Raw genomic sequence first — 23155 nt, forward strand, 5'->3', positions numbered from 1 at the left:
AATTAAAAATTTTAGAAAATCGAAAAATTAAACAACTTATAAATAACAAAAAAGGATAATTATTTATATAAAATACTTAAAAAATATATATATACATCCTCCGTTTTACATAACAATTTTAGCAAATATATTTCAAGAAAATGTTATCTTAAAAATTAATCATCGTCAACCTAAAGAGGAAGCACTATATAACTATTTGCATGACATTCTCATTACTATCATTAATAACTTTAATTTTAACAAATTCGAAAACAACGAAACGAACGTTGTTGTGTAACACAATTGCACATAATTGTTTTATTTTGCTCAATACAATTTATTTGGGGCGTCGCAAATATCCAAAAGGGAGGGCATGATTTCGTACACACACGGTACGCACGCAACACGGTTAAAGGGAATTAGAATGATCGTCGTTGCTCCAGATCATACGACGTGAATCCGAATGAAAGGAGGTCTCTCCCTCGCTCGACCCACCCTCAAAGTCGGAGGAGACAAGTTGACGAGTGGCACGGGTTGAAGTTGAGGTCGAAGAAGAAAAAAACGCGATACACAAAACCTCTCTCTCTCTCTCTCTCTCTCTCTCTTTCTCTTTCTTTCTATCAATTCCAATTGACACCAAATCGGAAACGAACTCGTCGGTTGCCCAGAGGCCGCTGAATTGGCCGCTTTTCAAACATTAAACGAATACACAATGGGTTCCTGGTTGCAGAAACGGTACCAGACTCGGATAGATGCCACAGAGTAGGCTCGTGGCATCTCAATTTCCATTGATGCTTTCGGGATTGGCCATTCACGTTACGCCTCTCCGTCCGTCACCGACGGGTGCAGGCGTGATTAGGCCCTTTTGTGACGTTTGCCCGATGGAATTGGATAATGGACGATCCACCGATTACGCGGCTAAGTGGATCTAAGCGCTTTGAACATCGTGCTTCGGACACCGATCCACGGGGGGGAGGGAGGGATGATCTTCCTTCCATCACGTGGTCGTCCACGTTTTCTCTCTATTCTCTGTTGCAATTTCTTTTCCTTTTCTTTTTTTTTTTTTTTTTTTTTTTATCTTTTTTGTACCTTTTCTTCGCACAATCCAACCAGGCCTGATCCTGGTTCGAAGAAGAACGGAATGTTGGACGACAGTTGGCCAACGACTACATTCGGACCTGGTCTTTCGGTGGCATTGTGACACGGATATTGGGATCGCGGTATCAAGGTCAAACGTCAACAAGCCTTGGTTGGCTACGGGTAGAAGTGGGTGATATTCGAAAATACGCGAATTGCATCGGTTAGATCGTTGTCCACCGTATGCAAGTAAGGACGTGTTGGATAAGGATCGCGAAGTAAGTGTTCGAATTCGATAGAGGCAGATCCCGTTCGATTGATTGAGATCGATGCTTGATAACTCGTGGTGCCCGATAATAAGAGATAAAGTGGGAAGAAGATCTTTATGTGTTTATGGAAAATTTTTAAATTGTAGTAACTCCGAAGTGTTTCGTTTCATCGATGTAAAAATTATTTGTATTTAACGTTATTTTTTCACGCGAATCATCCAGTTATATTATCTTTCACGATTCATTCCCGTTGAATAATCGTTTCGACTTACTCCACAGGAGAACTATGAGGTGGATAGCAGCTATCACTGGGTTCTTCCTGATATTCATTTTTCCACAGGATACCAAAGCTTTTTCTAGTGTAAGTAATTTTATTATTAATATAATTTCTTGTTTGTGTGTGTGCAATAAAATAACGATTTTTATTATATTTTATTAGATTTATTCATGTAATAAATAAAAATAAATTTTAGATATTATAAAACTTTTGGAAAATAATTATAATTTGAAATAATATATATATTTATGTTTATTGACTTTCTTTAAAATTAAATTCGTTTTTTTTTTTTGTTTCACTAATCATTTGGAATACATACACTATTTCCATGATTGAAATTTTCGGTAGGAAAAATTATTTTCTTCGTATAGAACGTCATTCATAATATTGATATATATTAATTGTTTGAAAAATATATATCTAATTCCAATCTACGTATTTCAATAATACAAGGAAAAGATATCGCGATAAATTTCGAGATCGAGAAATAGAAAATAATTTACAGATACCATGGAAATCAAAACGAAGCATAGATCTGAACGACGTGTATCTGTCGAAAGCAAGCCAGCGCAGATTGCCAACGGAAGTGGTGCCGACCAGCTACCACCTGGAACTTCAACCTTTTATTGGGAACGATAAATTCAAAGGTCGAATTAAGATCAATGTCACTTGGACAGATACCAGCGACACAATTATTTTAAATGCTCACCCACATCTTGACATCTCGGGGTATAATGTTAGGGCCACGGAGATGTCGTTGGAGGAAAGGTAAATTTACTGAATGAATGAATAGCAAACGGTAAACTTAAAGTTGAAAAACAAGAATTAATTTAACTTTGAATAAAACTTTAAATGATTGGTTAATTAATATGATAGAAAACAAGTTATGATTATATATAAAATAATAATTCTAGAAATGAATCATTTTTTTTTTTAAATTGAATTATATTTATTATTATATATTATTTATATTTCATGCAATAATTTTGAAATAGATATTTCGAAAAGTTTTTAAAAAGATAAAAATATAAATTATTACATCTTATTGATTCAAATTTATATTCTCTATTGGATAATTTTTATTAATATACGAATATAATTGATGTTTAATTTTTTTTAATAATGATAATTTTATATTAATTATTTATAGTATATATTATTAAAGAGAATTTTCCTTTGTGGAGCGAATTTAATTAGAGAAATTTAAATTTGGAACATGACAGAATACGAATAAGATATGTTAATAGTAATATCAGAATAATATATTTATTAAAAAATGTCCAATTTTGTAAAATATTATTATGTATTTAAAATAATATTATGTATTTAAAATATTATTATGTATTTAAAATAATAATATTAAAAAATATATAAATAAGATTAAATAATATAGGAGATTTTTAGGAGAATCGAATTTTTTTTTTAAGATTTAATTACATCTTTTATTAATTGAAGAAAATATAGAGTCTTTTGCTCGTGATGTAATATATTGAACGAATTTTAAATTAACAGTGCTCAATAAAAATTGCAATACTTTTCTCTAAAATAAAAAATTAAAAAGTAATGTTTAATAATTAAATGAATTCAGTCTAAAGATAATTAGTGAAAATACATATTTTGGATAGAAATCATTGGAAATTTTTTAATTAATATACTCTAAAAATTTAATAAAAAAATTTATCAAAATACATATATACTTTTTTTACTTTATTTGACTTTTATATTTCACGAAGATGAAATTGTTATTAAGAAATTTTCAGTCACAAATTAATAAAATAGAAGAAATGAAATACGACTTAATTAAATAAAATTCTACTTACAAATACTAAAAACTAAAATTAATAATTATTACATTACATTATTAATATCAAGTATATGAAATATATCAAAAAAAAGTAAAAAAGTATATGCTATCAATAAATAATAATATTAAAAAATATTATTTTCTTAAATAAATCTTTAATACATAATTTTTCGAAAGAATTATATACAATCAAATTTAATTCGTGTAATAATTATATAAATTAAATTATATTATATACGTAATATAATTTTATATTTAATATAAACTAATTTAATTCCAAATAATTAACTAATTTTATCACTATTTAATTATCATTATTTAATTATCACTATTATTACTATTTTTGGTTGTTTAAATTATCTCTCAAAACTAATATCTGTTTATTAAAAAAAAAAAAGGGAGAAAGGTTTGCCACTGATGGATGTGAACGTTGCGAGAATCACTCGTCCTAATTCATGGCCATCTTCTTACGCAATTCATCTCCAGCAGATGCTAAAAAAGGGAAGTAGCTGCGAAGTAGATCTCATTTTCACCGGAAACCTTACCACCGATGAGAGTAGCGGTTTCTTCAAAAACGAATACATCGACGCCAATGGAAAGAAACAGTAATTGCAATGTTTTACACGTAATCTAAGAGAAAAGGAATCTCGCAACGTGCGTAATATATTTTCTTTTCCAGTCCCTTTGTGGCTACCAATCTCAGATTGGATAGCGCGCAAACTGTCTTCCCTTGTATGGATGAACCTCCTTACAAAGCGACCTTCAAACTGAGCGTCTTACGCCCGAAAAATATGATCGCCCTTTCGAACACACCTCTCGAGAGCAGTACGGAAATGTAAGTAATTTGTATCATAATATTCTCTTTTCCTCCATCCTAATTATTTAATCTTTTGCGAATGAATAAATTTGTTTAATGGCAAGTTGAGGATATTTTTTTATACGAGACGAAATTATAAATTAAAAAATATTTCAAATAAGGAAAAATATTGAATTAAGAAAATTCATTTTAAAAATTGAACATTGTATTAAAAGTTGATTTAATTTTAATATTGTAACTTTGATATCGATGATATTCACCCGCAAATGATTATGAATCAAAAATATTCAAAACAAAATTTTAAATATATTAAATATATATATTTATAATTTTATATTATTATATTTTTCTGTTGCAATGATAAAATCTAAAAATTTGAAACAAAAAATTCCCCAAGTTCTTGCGCTCGATTCATTAGATTGTAAAAAAATCGATATCAGTTAATTGTGCCCTTAAATTGATAGGCTAATATCTAATTAAAGTATATATAAAGCATGATATCTTAAATCTCTTATACGAACAATATTCTTGTCATTAATTATCGAACACAATCAGTGTTCAAAGTTTTTAATTAAATTAAAGTAGCTCGAAATTCTTTTCAATTGTGTAAAAAAGTTTACAATTAAAATATATTTTTTTTACTCAGAGATGGAGAGCCGGATTTAATCTGGGATCATTTCTCGAAGACACCGGAAATATCAACGTATCAATTGGCTTTGATAGTATCGGACTTCGAGAGTATCTCGCCCACACAGGAAATCAATGAAATGGATGGAAGAAAGCTCGAGATTAAAGTGTGGGGTCGAAAGGAGTATTTGGACTCTTTAAAGGACGTACCTGACAAAGTTGTCAGGATTATGAATTATTTACAAGAATACTTCAACAGCTCGATTGTTTTGCCAAAACTCGACTTGGTAGCAGTTCCTTTGTACAGTGCTACCAAAGCATCTGACAGTTGGGGTTTGATGTTCTTCAAGTATGTATCGTTTATTACACTTTTTTCGAGCATGAAAAAATAAATGTTATTTGAGTGTTATATATTTTTTTGTAAACAATAATAGTTTTATTAACTATTTCTATTGCAACATTATTGAAATTTATTGAAAAATTATAAAGAAACGAATAAAAATTTTAAGAGAAAATTACTTACGTGATAATGTACAAAATTTAAAATAAGTGAAAAATTTGATTGTTTGTTTTATTTGCATGCTAAAATTAATATCATTATATTATAAATTTTATTTAAAAATATTGATACATATATTCATTCATGAATCATTATCCTAAGTTATAGATAGATTACAATATATTACATACATACATAATTAGATTTATTAATAATTTTTTTTAAATATATTTTATTTTTAAATATATTTTTTTTAAATATATTTTTTTTAAATATATCATATATATTATCAAATATATTAATTTTCCAAATATTCGTTCTTCATAAATGATCTTGACTTTAGATATGTTAATAAGTAGATATTTTTTATTTACTTAAATAAATTATTAACAATAAAATTTATCGATATGAATCTAAGCCTATTAAAAAATAATAATATATAATCTATGGATTATAATTTTATATATTAATTATTTAATATACAAAACATATATATATATTATATATATTATATATATATAATGTATGTCTGTATAGTAATGTGTATTTTAAAATTTTATTAAATAAAAAAATTTTTATAATTTAAATTTTAATTATAATAAAAAGATAATTGTGGAGAAATTTATCTTTTAAAAATTATTATATATCTTCAAAATTCATATTTAATTTTTTTTAAAATGGTATATTTCGCAGATTATTTATAGAGAAAATATCAAATGAAATATAATATTAAAATATGAAATAAAATTATATTTAACATTTTTTTGAAAATTAGAAAAAAAAAAACGAAGTATATATACATATGTATATAGGAAAATAATCAATAAAGTATTATATAAAAAGCTTTTTTTTCGTTGATAAAAAGGATTTGATATCACCGACCGTCGAGTAATAGAATTCGGCAGATTATTCAAAATTTGAATAAAATGTAAAATTTAACATTTAATTTTACAAAAAAATCATATCAAATTTTTTGATTCGTTGAATCTATTATAATTTCTAAATTATTAGTTCTATTAATATTTTTTTAATGAATAACGCTATCGATAACTATATTATAGATTAATTACCAACAAGTATGAATCAACCATTGAAATTATGGTATCCAAAATTATCTACATTCGATTCATAATATAAAATATCGATAACTCGCACATAATTTTGTAATTAAATAAATAATTCTCAATATTATTAAAATCGATATTAATTCTTTTCATATAATTTTATGAATTACTTGATATACTGTATTACTATTAAATATGTATTATAAAACATTAATCAAAAATAAATATTAATAATTTACTTACAAATAAAAATTATAGAAAAAAATATATGATAAATCACGTTTTCTGTTAAATTTCTATATATAAATCTGAATATTATATATTTGTATTCTAATTATTTGACCAAAATAATTTTCATATGATAATAAGTTAAAAATTATTAAGTTACCTATTGCAGGTACAAATATACAAATAATTATTTAAGTATTTAATAATTTGATTATTAATAGGGAAAGTGAAATAAGCAGTTCTTCAATTTGGAATACAGCTTATGAACTAATTTATCAATGGATCGGTCAATATATTACACCATTCCGTTGGAGTGATGCACCAATTAACAAAGCACTTAATTCGTTCTTAGCTTCAATGACGACCGTAAATGTACGTATTATAATTCGTACACGCACGAAAATTAATTTATGAAAATGATATATTTATTGCAGCTTAATCCAGATGAAATGGAAGGAAAATGGCCAATGACTCTGTTATATTCTCTTTATTACGAATTTGGAAAATTTGAACCTTTTTCGAGAGTTGGGGGAATCAGGAATGAAGCTACATCAGCGAAAAGTAAATTTTAATTAAATTATTTTATAAAAGCTATCATTAATAATAATTATTTAATATATAATTTAATATATAATACAATGCATTAAAACAATTATATTTAATAATTTCTTGATAGTATTTTGAACAAGATATCTTCAGAATAATTTATTCATTTATATTTTATAGTATATATATCTTATTTATTAAATACATTCTTCTAATAAATTTTAAAGCATATTCTATAACATAAGTTATACATTATGACTAGATTTTTTTTATTTAACTTAATCTTTAGAGATAAAAAATATTGTAAAAAATAAAACCAAATTATGCAGATGTATTTTTTTACGACTCCGTTTTTCTTTTACTGATAAACTGATTTTTCAGAATATATAAATATATATAAAATATTAATATATGCGAAAATTTTTATAAAATATTTTAAACTTTTCGAACGTATATTATATATTATATAATAAATAAAGAAATATTAATTATTAGTATTTAAAAATGATGTATAAATGATGTAATAAAGTTTCAAATATTATAAAAAAAAGATTATAAAAGATATTTAAGATTATAAAAAACTTGATAATTTTTATTTAAATGATCAGTTTGAAAATTTTAACAATTTTATATACTATTGAAAAAAAATTATCATGTAATTAGCACATCAAATTTCTATTAATTATGTAAGTCTAATCACATTATTTTTTTCTTCTTATAGCGGAACTGGTATTCCGGATGTTCAATTACACCCTTGGAGAGAAATTATTCCAGAAAGGCGTTAGAAATTTCATTCAACAGAATTCAGAAGAGTAGTAATTGTTTTTATCAGTTAGCCGGGAAGCAGATTTTAGATGCAAGTTTAATAATTAAATTCTAATAAATATTATTTAAATTAATGATTATTAAAAAAATTATAATAATATTCTTTATATTTATATATTATGGAAAAAACAGAAAATTTAATGTTTCTTGCAATCTCTTTAATTACATTCTAATGTCAAATAATTTACAAAATAATCATTTTAAAAATATTTTTAATTTATTATTTCATAAACATTTAGAAAAATCATTATAGAAAAAATCATTATAGAAAAACTTTTATCTTGAATTTAATTTCTTCTATTATGTTATATAGTTTATATTATCTTTTATATTAGTCTATATATATATATATCATTTAATTTATTGGCATTATTTTGAACTTTACAAATTTTCTCAAAATTTTCATACAAGAAGCACTTTTAGTTATTTGAATTTTATTTTCGTTTTTATCTTCAAACATCCTCTTATTTCAATAAACATTTGAAAAGAAAAATAATTTTATCTCGAAAATAATTCCCCCATTTTATTAGACTATAAATCATTTTCAGAAACACTGTTTCCCGGCTATTTTTCTCGACTGAATTTTTTATTCACCTCTGTTCACCCACCAAATACAATTTTTTCAGGAACCTACGAACCTTTTTTGCAGATGACATTTACAGCCGATTAAACGATGTCGCGAAAGAAATGAACATTTTGCCAGAAGGTTTGACAGTGAATAGCATTGCAGGCCCGTGGACCAATCGAGATAGGGTACCATTAGTCACCGTAATCCGCGATTATGAAACACAAACTCTTACACTTAGCCAGGTATGTATACTTATAATTATTGCTTACAATCTTACCGAGCAAAAACGTTGCTTACCTCAGAGACGCAAAAAAGCATAAAGATAGTGGTGATTTTCACACGGATAAAACCATCAATGAATACGAAATGCAATCTTGTATTTGTTTATGGACGCTTTGAATGAAATCGGTTCTCCTCTTGCATAAGTACGTAACGATGTGGATATGCAAATCGAGAATGAACGCAACAAAAAAAAAAGAATAATATAATTAATTGCACGATCAATAATATTTATTTTTTAAATAAATTTTAAATTTTATATAATGAAATCATTCGATAAGTCAGAATTTTGTTCGTATCTTTTAATCTTAAAAAAATGTTACATGTATATAAAAAAACATTAAGAAATATGATACACTTAGGTCGTTTTTTATGAGGTATTTTTTTATAGGATTTTTTTTACACAATTTTTTATTTACAATTTTTTCAACACATTTTTATTTATTTCAATATACAAAAAATGTATATTAATTAATTCGCAGAAAATATCATGGAAATCATACATATCATTTATTTTTTAATTCCTTTAAAGTATTTTTTGTACATTTAAAAATAAAATATTTTTATTAAATATATTTCTATATTTTAAATTGTTTTTTTATAGTTTATTTGAATAAATAAATTATATTTTGTTGCAAATTAATTGTTATTGATATTTTGTATTGACATATAATTTTTTTTTTCTTAGTAATCTAATATATATCATAAAAAAAGATTTAGATATGTTATCTTAATGTAATTTTTAAAAGCATTTTTTTTTTTTTTTACTTATATATATATATGATATATGAATTACAAGTGACTGTATAAATTCCAAGGTTCGTTTCTTTTTTAAATAAAAAATACTTAATTAGTTTTTAAAATGTAGAAATAATTTAAACCGGACGGATGTGCAATTATTGCATGAGCATAACAATACAATAAAGATTTTACCCTTGAAGAACGAAAAAATGCTGTTCCATCTTTAACAAAACCATTAAAGTAATCTTAACGGTATAATCCAAATAAAAATGTACAATAGAATACATTTACATACTATTTTAGGTCGTTGATGGTGGATATTCTTTAGTTCTTGAGATAACATCGTTTCATTATTATGAAAGAAACAGTAACACAAATAGTTATATATAATTTGTACATGATAATATATTTATCATGATAGTTATATATGTAAATAATACACAAAATAATAAATTATTCTTAATATTTTAAATAATAAATTATTCTTAATTCGAACTTAATTCATTATTATTCAAATATTTCAATATATTGTTCATTTCTAATTTAATTGAAGTTAATATTATTCACATTGAGATATATTTATAGAAAGTTTACCTCAGAGAAACTACACGAGATTCCGCACCCAAAGTTTCTTATGAATGGGATATACCGATAGTGATAATGACCCAAGAAAAATTAACATTTCAAGAGCCTTGTCACCTGTGGTTGACGAAAGGAAATTCAGCAAAAAATCTCACTGTTCCAGATAATACTAACGAAAATCATTTTATCATTGTCAATCCAGAGGAAATAGGTATGAAAATAGCAATATAAATTAAAATTTAAATAATATATAAATCTAAATCCGTTTCATTTCTTCGATAAATAATTTAAATAATCGCTTTTCTCTTTAATAAATTTCAATTTTCTTTGATAATTTTTTACTGGATAATTAAATCGATTTAATAAAACAATTTCATTGTAACGTATGATATTCAAGGAAATGATTTTATAGGCATGTTCCCGGTAAACTATGATTCCTGTAATTGGAAAATGCTATCACAATTTTTACAAAGTCCAAATCGAGAAAAGATTCCTGTTTTAACTAGAGCAAAACTTCTTCATGATTCTTGGAATTTAGCATATTCCGGAGAACTTTGTTTCGGAATCGCTTTAAATATGACGCTCTTTTTGAAAGAAGAAAGGAGCCACGTTGTATGGGAGCCAGTTTTTATGATGATTGATCACATAGGTAGACGTATAGAGGGAACTGAAGTATATCCTAAATTCGAGGTAAATATTTTCTATTTCTCTATATATGATATTTAACATAAATTACTTTTGTTGCAACAAAAAAAAAATTAAATGTGAAATTTTCATAAAATCAGTTAATGAATGAGAAATTTATTGTCATTTAGGCATACATACGGACATTATTGAAGCCTTTGTACGAGGAACTTAATAAAAATATTGAGACGGATGAACCATCTTGGAAAACTCACATGCGAGGAATGACAAAAAATTTTCTTTGTCGTGCTGGATACGAACCATGTGTTAATGAAGCGCGGGATCAATACAAAAAATGGTTGACTGATAAGGAACCGGATAAAGGAAATCCGTTCGTAAATTTATTATTTTTATTATTATTTTGAAAATAAAAATTATAATTATTTTATCGCAAGTGATAATTAAAATATTTAATTTTTAATAGGTATTTACATTTAATGCTATTAATTATTCAGAAAATAATTCTTTGTAATAGAAGTATACAATCTTTCCTAAAAATTAAAAGATAATTATGATTTCAATTGCAATATTAATATTATATTATAAAATAACTTAAATAAATGATTGAAAATTATGTATTTTATATTAAAATTATATTAAAACTTCTATCAATCAAATATTATTATATTTTAAAGATTAAATTTTATTAATTATTAATTATTATTATGATTATGATAATAAATTATTATTATAATAATAATACAAAAATTAATATTGTTTATTTTATAGAGTTGCCAATGAATTTATTTGTCCGGTATTCAAATGGGGTACCGAAGAAGAATGGGAATTTGGACTTCAACGTGTTATAAATTTCCCTCAAAACAGTCCAGAAAGGAAACAAAATGAACGAACTTATCTTTTAAAATCTTTAGCTGGTTGTCCAAAAGACACATATAAAATCGAAAGGTAATCATAAATAATTATGTTCGATTAATTCATTAAAATGTATTAAAACATTTAAAAAAATTTGAATAATAAAAATTATATTTTATATTTTTTTCATTTAGAAAAATAATAATTATTCATTTTCTTAATAACAATATTACAGATTGTTAAATGTAACAATTCTCAATCAAAATGGAAACTTTACTGATTCAGACATCCAATTAATTTTTGTTACATTGAGTGGTGGTGCAGCTGGTTATACAACCCTCTTCAACTTTTTAACAGATAATTGGGATACTGTGAAAGAAAGATTTGACGATAAAAAACATATTTGGTACCGCATAGTGGAATCTGCAATTTCCTCATTTAGCAATCAAAAAGGTTTAGATATATTGCGTAAATTGTATGAAAGTCATTCAGATGAATTCCCACCCGATCTTATGACACAAAAATGTTGCAAAATGGAAATAAAAGAATGGAGTGAAAAAAATCTTCCAGTAATTGATGCTTGGCTTATGGAAAATCTGCCAAAAGAAGAATTAGAAGGTATTCAACCTTATGTAGTCACTACTACTATAGTTCCTAGCACGGAATAAATTAAAAAAAGAAGACTCATAATTGAAAATTAAATGAAAATGTTTAAATATAAATTTAGAAATTGAAAAAAAATTTTACAATTTCTAAAATATTTATAAGTTATATATTATATCAATCATCCATTGCTTGAAATTTAAATATATAAATAAATTGTTGCAAAAATAACTTTTAAAAATAAAATAAAAAATTTATCAAATTAATAAATATTTGAAATAATCAAACTAATAATTTGAAAGTTTAATAATAATTTAATGTCATAGCTTATATTTTTTTTATTTATCAAAAAAATATAAAGTTTATACAATATATAATTATTATTAGATATGTAATATATTTAAATTTGAATAAACAATGTAATTATATCAATTATTATTGATTTAAGATATAAAAAATTATTTAAATAATTTTTGTTTAAAGTATATAATATTGTTTGTATCAATTTAATTATCTGCTTAATTAAATAAAACTTTAACAATAATACAATAAGCAATTTTAATTTCAATTTTTGCAATTTAATTATAAGAAAACTCCTATTCCTTTAAAATATTTCTTTTATTGTTTAGAAAAATACATAATATTAAACATAATTTAAAAGTATTAATATAAGCCAACTTCTATTTGTGTGTCTATTAAATGACTGATTTAATCAATTGACTTATAAAACTTGGCTAATCAATTCGTTGACAGACTATATCAAAATAAAGATAAATTTTGGCATAAGTTACATTTTTGGTATAAGTAAATTATAAAATATTTACTATTTTAAATTCTTTTTTTTAATCAAATTTAACTTCTTTGAATGTAATAATTTAATATTTTTAAGTAACTTGTTAATAGCAATTTCTCATTTAAATTAAAAAACATGATTGAAAATCGTTATAATCAGATAAATTTAACTAATATTTAATCAATTTATATATATCTAACAAATCTATGTTTTATTGCTAGTTGATTTAAAGATAAAAAAAGAATTTTATAAAGTGAAATGTTTTTTATTATGTCTTTTTTATTATAATATATTTCTATGATACCAAATCTTAATAAAAATATATTTCTAATAATATATAATATTAAAATGCAATTTAGTATTATTATATGTATATAAAATATCAATCGATTATAAAATTATTTTTTTTATAAAAATTTTTCTTTTTTAAAAAATTTCACTTTAAATTTTTTTTGTTTAATTTTTTCATTTCTAAAGTAAAAATTTTAGAAATGATAATCATATTTATTATCAATAGTAGAAATATGACATAAATCAAAATATATATCATAACATATTATATATTAATATTTAAAAAAAATAAAAAAATTTAATTTATAGTAATACAACACTTTATGAATGGATTGTGTTTACAAATATTAGATTTTTTCCATCATAACTTAATACTTTTAATACTATTATAATGATCTAAATCGCTGATCTAATGAAACAAAACATATTTTTTATATATCTATTTTACAAAATTATAAATCTGTTAGTATATTTATCTATTTAACTAACTTGAAGCACGATATTATTAATACTTTTATTATTTAAAAATGTCTTGAATTTTCAGAATTTAATTATAATCTACCAATATCTTACATTTAAATATTAATGTCAATTAAACATTTTTCTTAAATAATATAGAGTAGATATTTTAATAATTATATTTTAAATAATATATATATATATATATACATTAAATAATTACATTATAATGAAGAGTATTTCATATAATATAATATATTATTACATCTATTTATAATTTTAATAGAAATATCTAATTTATATAAATATCTCATTTTTTTTATATAAGATATTTGAAAATTATGAGAAATAAATTCTAATTTTTAATATAAAATTAATATATAAATAATTAATATAAAATATTAATTTATTAAATTAAAATAATTAATATAAATAATTAATATAAAAAATATTTCAATATATTTTACAGAAATACTTTGATACTTATTTCAGTTAAAATTACAAAGTTTTATTATGCAAAGTTTTAGCTGTATATATTTATAAATAATTTGTCAATTTTTTCATATTAATATAATGCAAAAACACTTCAATATAACACAAAGCATAAAACATTGAAATTTATTATTTGTCTAAACTATATTACAAAATTTTCTTAAGATAAAATACATATATTATATTATAAAAAGCAAATAAGAGACTTCATATCATTCATTCATATTATTATGCCATATTCATATTCATTAATACAATGAAAAATTAATGAAAATAATTATGAATAAAAATATTTATAAACAACTAAAACATTGTAAAATAAAATTTTATAACATCAAATGAAATAAAGATTAAAGTATACTTAAATATATTTTTTTTTACTTCTTCATGAAATGTTTGATATATTTAAAATATTATTTATTATATTTATATTTAAGATATTATTAGGACTTGCAAATAATAAAATATATAATATATTGTATTTTAAATTAGTTACATATTTAAGTATAATAATATACTCTTAATTTTATAAAATATATATATATATGAAAAAAATAAGATTTTCTATTAAATCAATCTTTTAGATTATTGTTCATGCTAAATCAATTTTTTTCAATTTTATCAATAATTAAAATCCAATTGATTCTTTTTTTTTATTTTTAATTAATTTTTATTATATATATTTATATATATATATAAAATATAATTTTTAAAAATATAAACAAATTTTATTATTTATTAACTAAATAAATATTTAGCTGTTGACAAGATAATTTGCGTATGAAATAATTTATGATTCAAATTAGAACAATTTTTTTTACGTTTTTTTAAATTTTTTTTTTAATTTTTTGTAATTAACTTTGAAATATATGGTAATTAATAATATTTTTTTCTATAAAAATGTATCAATTTTCTACTATAGATACCATGATTAATTCATAACTACAAACATAAAGGTTAATTTTTTAATGTTTTAATGTTTTTTTAATGTTTTACAAATAAAAACAATTTTTTGTTATAATTTATTAATTCTTTTAATTTCATCATCTATTTACCAAAATGAATCCATTAATATATCACATGTAATATTTTGCGTCTTATAATTATATTAGAAATATTCTCTTCATGTTTCTTGTTATATATATTTCTATTAAGGCTGAAATAATAAAATTAAAAGACAAATTCAAAGCATACACATTGTAAATAGTGTATGGTATGAGAGTAGTAAAGATAAAGAGTCGATACAAATGTTTTATAAGTATATTGTATTAATTGATAATATATTACATTACAATATTTTTTAATCTTTTTTTATCTTTTTTTTTCAACAAGTAATAAATAAAAAAATTATTTTTAAATTTTTAAAAATTTGTTTTTATATAATATGTTTCTTTATATTTTATAATGCAATTTTAAATATAATAATAAAATATGATAGCATATTATATAGTAAAATTTATTATATGCAATGTATGAACATATCTTTAATTATATTACCCAAATTTACTAAACTTAAAACTATGAATTATAAATTGTATAGATTAAATATGACTTATTATTTTTAAATTCATTAATTTTAATCGTTTATTATACATATAATATAAACAAATATTAAAATAATTCTTTTTTTTTATTTTTTTATTTCATTTATTTATACTTATAACCAAAATTTAATTAAATTAAATTTTAAATTATTTTTTTTCAATTAATTATAAATAATATGTTAAATTTTATTATTATTAAAATTAAATTTATGAATATTTGATCTATGTGAATTACATAAATATTATTAAATATATAATGTATTTTACATAAAAATATAAATATTTTTGAAATAATTTCATAACTCATTATGTACGATTATATATTCTGTTAAGAGACGTAAGATGGCACCACATTAAATTAATTTGAAATTGTTCAAGATTATCTCATCATTGCTCTATGTCAAACAATATATTCGTAGGTTAAAATATCTATATCGTAATGTAAGATGGCTAATTTTTGAGTTTCGTTTACGTCCTAATTTTGTACATTTCAGTACGTTAGTGAGCAAATGTTGTGTAAACTCGGTGATTTTATAAACCGACATTCCCGGTGGTGCTTCATGAAAGTCACTAGAAAATGTATAAAGGCGCTATATCATTATTTATCATTAATCGAAATTGATTGCATACATTTCATCAAAGGTTTCAGTGCTTTTTTTCAAACTACTCTTGATAGAGGAAGATTAACATTTTAATCATATTTCGGTATGTAATATTATTATTTATGAAATATAATATAATTTGTTGATTAAAATATTATAAAATTATGATTTTTTATATTATTTAATTTATTACAATTCTAATAGTTTTCTGTTTCAAAATTTATAGACACAATGGTTGAAAATGCTAAATGTTGTGTCCTACAATGGACTGATCATCCAAAATATATTACAGAAAAATTTAGTGGACTATTGGCACGTCAAGCACTTGTTGATGTAACACTCGTATGTGAAGATCAGAAGCTACGTGTTCATAAACTGATTTTAGCATCAAATAGTATATATTTCGAGGTATGCTCAAAAAATGTATTTAACTATTTATGAGTGAAATTTTTGATAAAATATTTTTAATATTTAATAGTTATTTTATATATTTCGAAGTATGCTCAAAAAATGTAATTTAATTATTTATGAGTGAAATTTCTGATAAAATATTTTCAATATTTAATAGTTATTTTTAATAATAAATATGTATTTTTTTAAAGCTATATTATTAATACAGCTTTTTATTTTAATTTCAATATTATTTATTTCAAGATTAATAAAAATATATAATTTAATTTTCTCAAATTATTTGTATAATTAATTACTTATATGTATAGTTATCATAATAGAATTAAAGAATATTAATTATCTAATAATATTATTAATATCAATTTTATGTTTTTATATATTATTTTGCTATAATGAATATAAATATTATTTTTCATTTTTTTTCATTTTCAAAGTTTATTATATTTTAAAAATAATCAATTAAATCAATAAATATTAATTGTCTTATGTAATTATAATTTACAGAAATATCTTTTTAAAATTAATTAAAAATAATTTTTAAATTATTTGAAAAATGAAAATAATTTTGTTCAAAATAAATTTATATTATTATATTTAATAATAAAAATCTATATATTTTTATAATTTAATAAAATATTAATTCAAATATATAAAAATCATATTACATTTATATTTATCTTTTGATTTATATATATCATATATGGAATTATTTATTAAAATTTCATTATTTTTAAAAATTATATAAAAAATTTGTGAATTGTGAAAAAATTTTAGAAAATTGAAATTAAGTTTTTTTCAAATTTAATATTTAATATATTATTAAATATATATTTAATTATATTTAATTATATTATTAAATATATATTTAATATATATTTAATTATTATAAATATAATTTTAGTCTCAAAAATTCCTTTTATTATAATTAATATTAAGTTAAATGATTGAAAAAGAACACATACAATAGTGAAAATACTTTTCATTTTATTTACATTATAATTATCAATATATAGTTTATTAATATTACAATATATTTTAATTAAATATCAATTTCAAATTTTAATCTATTATTTCTACATAACATGTATGTTGTTTCTATATAATAATTGTATTACATGTATATGTGTATATATATATATATATATATATAAATACAGTAATATATGTATATAGAAGATATAAAATACTTATAAAAGGACAATTTTACAGGGATTATGTAATATTCATATAAAATAAAGAAAACCTTATATATTGGAATTTCCTTATTTATTTACAAGTATTTGAAGAAACCATGTTTGTGGGATATAATTTTTACAACTTATGAAGAAGATCTATTGAATATAAAGGTATCAAAGAGTTAATTTGTATGGAATCAAAATAATAAAATAAAATAAAAAAATAAATATAGTATAATTTTTTATAAATAAATAGTTTTCTTAGGAATATATTTAACTTTTTTTATTTACCAAATAAATTAAAATAATATCAAATATATTTTAAAATATGCATGTATTTATTTATAATTTATATTTATATTATATTACATTATATTATATACATAAAATTTTTGTTTTAAAAAGTTAATGTTTTGTTCTTAAATGAAATATCAATCTATCTGATATATCTAATATATCTAATAAAAATATTTTTTAATTTTTCTAAGAAAAAAATTAAACACTATTAAAAGTGTTCTTTGCATATTGTATCAAATTTTGTAACATTAAATATATTATAAATTATAAAAACAACAATTAATAAAAAAAATAATAAGGTAATAATAGAATATCACTTTATTTTTATCATAATTTAAAAAATATATATATGAAAAATTTGTGTCTATTAATATGTTTTGTTTGCTCTACTTTCTGATGTAATAGGAGATTCTACAACAAGATTTGGGTCAAGAACCAGTTATATTTTTGAAAGACTTAAACTTTGAAATTTTGAAGGCCATGGTTGAATTCATGTATTGTGGAGAAACAACAATTCCTTATCAATTATTATCACCTTTGTTAACTGCCACAAAAAAATTTAAGGTTGGTATTATAATATATATTATAATTATTAACAAAAATTATTTTGAATATAAATTTTATTTCAAATAAAATTATAATATACATTTAAAAATAAAAATTTATATTGCATATTATAATATTTATTATTAAGTAAATTATATTATTATATAAATTATATAATTATTATATACAAATATTATATTATTTATTATAAAAATTATAATTTAATGTATTCTTTTTTATTTCTATTTTTTTAATCAGTTTCATCTTGTATTTAATTGTATTATTAAATTGTTTTAATTTTTTTTAATATTTGAAATATTTAATATTTTTTATGAAAGGAAATATTTTATGAAATAAAATGAAATAATAATGAAAAGTTATAATATTTTATTATATATTGTATAATATAATTATATTTAAAATAAACATTGATATAAATAATTAGTACTCTAAAAATTATTATAAAATTTTTAAAGAATAGGATTTTCTTATAAAAAATATAAATTTTTTTAAATATATAAAATAAATGAAAAAATTTTTTTAAATTTTATTTTAATGTATACTAGAAAAAATTTAAATTCATAATTATTTTTGAATAAAAATGAATAAACATTTATTATAAAAAAATTGTAGAATCTTTAATAAATGATAATAATAATATTTTTTTAAATTTATGAAATATAAAATTCTAACAAAATAATATTAGAAGAGCACTATCAATAGCTATATAAAGATTAGAACTTGATTTTCTGTTTATAAAATATATCATCTTGTAATCTCATTCAATTAATCTATTTATTTAATATTTATATATAGGTTAAACATAAGAAGTTTTATTACATATATCAATTATTTTTTGTTTGTAAAAAATCTATATTAGAATAAAATATTTTATGTGTCCTTATTATTGAACTTATTAGATGTTTACTATAATTTCATTTAAATTTTTAGAGAACTAATCATAAAATTTTTCTGTAAAAATCAATTTTTTTTATGAATTAAAAAAACTATCAATATCAATATTAATAATTTTTTGTATACATATAGGTTAAAGAATTGACAACTGTGGTTGATGCCATGATGAGTTCTAATGTAGGAAGTTTTGAAATCAATGACATGGACAAAGAAGTTACTAAAACAAAGATTATAAGCAATACATGTAATAATACAGATTATATACATGTAAAGTGTAATGAACTTGTTAAGAACGAGTGCTTTGTACTTTGTAATAAGAGTAATAGTGATGTGAATACAAGTGAAAATCAATCTTCAGAAGGTAATACAATTAGTGATTCTCCTGAACAAGAATTAGAACATATATTGTATGAAGAGTTACAAGATTTTGAAACTAATGCAGAACAAACTAATACATTATTTTCAGTAGGTAATTCTACAAAATTAATGGGAAATGAAAATTTAATTCTATTAACAAATGATAAAATGAAAGAAATATCAAATGAGGAAATAGAATATCCTGGAAATAGAATAATAAATAGTGATACTTTGTGTACAAATAACGAATTAAAACCTATATTATATGAACAATGCTGTGATCTTTCAGATATTGATGAATGTGAAGAAAGTTCTATGTCATTATCACAATCTTGCCTTCAACAAATTGAAAAAGACTTTGCACAATATAAATTTGAAGGTGCTGATGTTCCTAATAAAGTAGGAAAATGTATTAAAGTTTACACTCATAAAAGACGAAAATCTATAGATGAAATAAAAAATAAATTAACAGATATGAATAACATAATTCAGAATCCACCATCTACTGATTGTATAGACTTATTGGATGAGCCGTCCACTACTGATATACCAGTTACACTTTTAACATCATTAGATATGGAGAGTGCTGAATATATTATAAGTTTAAATACTAAAAATATTCAATCTATAGTAGGAGCTACTTTAACAGAACAGCATTCATTAAGCAAATGTAAAGAACTAGAAGAAATTATTGAATGTAATGCACAACAAGATAATATAAATAAAACAGAATTAAATACTCAAGATACTGAAATTTCTAATTGTTCAAAACCAATATTACGAAGAAGTTTACGATTAAATCAACAAGAAATAGAAGAAACTATAAATAATAATGAAACTATTAAAACTTCTACTGAAAGAAAAGAACATTTTAAAAAATCAAATTTTTCAAATAAAACGGAATTATGTATTAAAAGAAAACGTAAAATAAAGGACATAGATCGTAAAGTTCCAGAACAAGTTATTAATAATGTAATACAACCTATTAAGAAAACATTTAATAATTCTCGTAGAAATACAAAATTAATTGTTAAAAAAAATAAATGTATAATATCTAATAAAGAAAAAAATGAGCAAACAGTTAAAATAACAAGTAAATTAAAATGTGGCATATCAGAAACAGCAAATATTGATTCCATTTTTACGTTACCTAAATTAAATACAATAGAACATATAAATCGTGCATTATGGGGTGATATGACAGATTTTGCAGAAGATTATAAAAATAGAATAAATTTGCTAGAAAATTCACCAAATACAGAAATTCCATTTGCAGTTGGTTTATTACCATTACGTACTGCTTTAGAAAAAATGCAAGCAACACCAGATTATCAACCTCGCAAAACTCGTTCATCTGTAGCACCAATAAGACAAGAAATTAATAACCTTAAGAGAAAGAATTGTACTCATTTAGTTAAAGTTACAGATTCAAAAAAACAAAATATGTGTATTAATGATCCAAAAGAAAATGCAAAAGCAGTTTGTCATATTCAAATTAGAACAGCGCCATCACAGTACGTACGAACTCGTAAAAAATATCTTTCGACAGATATAAATTCATTGGAATCGCCGATTATAATTAATAAAAATTAATAAGTATTAAAGAATTACATAATGATAATAATTCAATATAATATTCTTGAATGTGAATGTCAAAGGATAAAAGAGAACGCATAATTTTATGCATGTTATTTTATATTTTAAAAAACATATTTTTAATATGGAACTTCTTGTATATAAAACACAGATATAAAAAATAGATATGCGATAAACTATTTAGGTACATGTAGTTCCTTGATTTCTATAAGAATTCAAGATATATTTTTTTTATTTTATTTGAGCGTGTATGTATACGCGCATGTGCTTACTTGGCCATATTTTTTAATTTATATTAAATATTTCTATACGTGTATTAAATACTATTAAGAAAATAAATATAATTATTTTCTTCATTGAATGAAGAAATATTAATTCTCGATAAATAAATATATTTTTTGTAACTTCCGAAAATAATTTGAATTGTGTATATTCATAATTCCTTTTCTTTATTATAGCTTCTTAAAATTCTGTGATATTTGTTATTATTATTCTTATTGAAAACTCTACTTCATTATACAATTGTTCAATCCATTCAAATGTTTAAAGATTTATCATCAAAAATAAAAATCTCTTTGAAGAAATTCGAAAATAAAATTTTATTTTGGACATAAACAACATATTTATAAATTATAAATTATTTATAATGAATTAATATAAAATAGTTACAAAATAATATTTTTTTTATTATATTTTTAAAGTTTCTAATATCTAATTAAATTAATATTTGAAATAAGACTATTAATTAATCTGTATTCTATTTAATTAATAATATAAAATAATATATTTTTATTATAAATATTTGAAATAAAAACGCATTATTTGATACACGTATAGTTTTATATGTATATATGTATGTATATATATATATATATATATAAATAATATGTATATACATATAATGATTTATTTCTAGAGATATTGTACATAAATATTTTGAAAATTTTAGTTTATTGTATTTAAGTAAAACTTTAACAAATTTTTTTTTTGCTGTGTGTGAAAAATACATACATATCATTTACATTAATGTGAATATCTTAATAGTATAAATTATGATTTGTTATAGATGCCTTTAGGAGAGAAAGAAATCTTATATATTTTATATAATGATTTATTTATAATTTTATTCATCAATATATTTTTTTTAACTCTCTATAACTAAGAATTTTATTTTTTTATAAAGAAAAAGTTATAATTCTCTGTAGTGCTTTTGCTTTTATTGAAAATTAAAAAATTAATAATTTTGCTATTATTTATATTTATATATATATATATATTATTACTTATAATATATACTTTTAAAATGTAAGCTCTGAATTTATTGCACAATATAACAATGTAAAATGAATTATTTACTGCCATAATTCATAAAAATATGAATGCAATAAGATGCAA

At 21.2% G+C, this 23155-nt stretch overlaps 2 protein-coding genes across 6 annotated transcripts; both read left to right on the forward strand.

The window, feature by feature from the left end:
* Positions 1-1133: 1133 nt before the first annotated feature.
* Positions 1134-12465, forward strand: LOC122719032 (aminopeptidase N). 2 transcript variants are annotated; one of them, XM_043944542.1, is made up of 15 exons: positions 1134-1334; positions 1605-1686; positions 2108-2370; positions 3805-4011; positions 4086-4241; positions 4870-5199; positions 6863-7013; positions 7076-7202; positions 7909-7999; positions 8639-8822; positions 10186-10393; positions 10595-10872; positions 10998-11197; positions 11596-11772; positions 11915-12465. In XM_043944542.1, the coding sequence occupies exons 1-15, from the start codon at positions 1300-1302 to the stop codon at positions 12345-12347; spliced, it is 2922 nt and encodes a 973-aa protein (XP_043800477.1). In that variant the 5' UTR covers positions 1134-1299; the 3' UTR covers positions 12348-12465. The 2 variants fall into 2 exon arrangements, with proteins under 2 accessions (XP_043800477.1, XP_043800479.1); XM_043944544.1 differs by lacking the exon at positions 1134-1334 and adding an exon at positions 1376-1499.
* Positions 12466-16324: 3859 nt separating this feature from the next.
* Positions 16325-22161, forward strand: LOC122719056. Of its 4 annotated transcripts, none has more exons than XM_043944584.1 (5): positions 16325-16566; positions 16690-16871; positions 18752-18910; positions 19940-20168; positions 20274-22161. In XM_043944584.1, the coding sequence occupies exons 2-5, from the start codon at positions 16695-16697 to the stop codon at positions 21755-21757; spliced, it is 2049 nt and encodes a 682-aa protein (XP_043800519.1). In that variant the 5' UTR covers positions 16325-16566; positions 16690-16694; the 3' UTR covers positions 21758-22161. The 4 variants fall into 4 exon arrangements, with proteins under 4 accessions (XP_043800519.1, XP_043800520.1, XP_043800518.1 ...); XM_043944585.1 differs by having other exon boundaries at positions 20277-22161; XM_043944583.1 differs by having other exon boundaries at positions 19940-22161.
* Positions 22162-23155: the final 994 nt, after the last annotated feature.

The sequence above is a fragment of the Apis laboriosa genome, unplaced genomic scaffold, assembly GCF_014066325.1.
Source record: "Apis laboriosa isolate Shangri-la unplaced genomic scaffold, ASM1406632v1 scaffold69_cov144, whole genome shotgun sequence".
In the NCBI taxonomy this organism is placed as follows: Eukaryota; Metazoa; Arthropoda; class Insecta; order Hymenoptera; family Apidae; genus Apis; species Apis laboriosa.

Excerpts from the sequence above, each read along its gene's own strand:
- LOC122719032 (XM_043944542.1), top strand. The coding sequence starts at position 1,300 with ATGCAAGTAAGGACGTGTTGGATAAGGATCGCGAA. Across the intron at positions 1,335-1,604 it reads TGTTGGATAAGGATCGCGAA|GAGAACTATGAGGTGGATAG; the intron begins GTAAGTGTTCGA and ends CTTACTCCACAG. Across the intron at positions 4,012-4,085 it reads GACGCCAATGGAAAGAAACA|TCCCTTTGTGGCTACCAATC; the intron begins GTAATTGCAATG and ends TTTCTTTTCCAG.
- LOC122719056 (XM_043944583.1), top strand. The coding sequence starts at position 16,695 with ATGGTTGAAAATGCTAAATGTTGTGTCCTACAATGGACTGATCATCCA. Across the intron at positions 16,872-18,751 it reads CAAATAGTATATATTTCGAG|GAGATTCTACAACAAGATTT; the intron begins GTATGCTCAAAA and ends CTGATGTAATAG. Across the intron at positions 18,911-19,939 it reads CTGCCACAAAAAAATTTAAG|GTTAAAGAATTGACAACTGT; the intron begins GTTGGTATTATA and ends GTATACATATAG.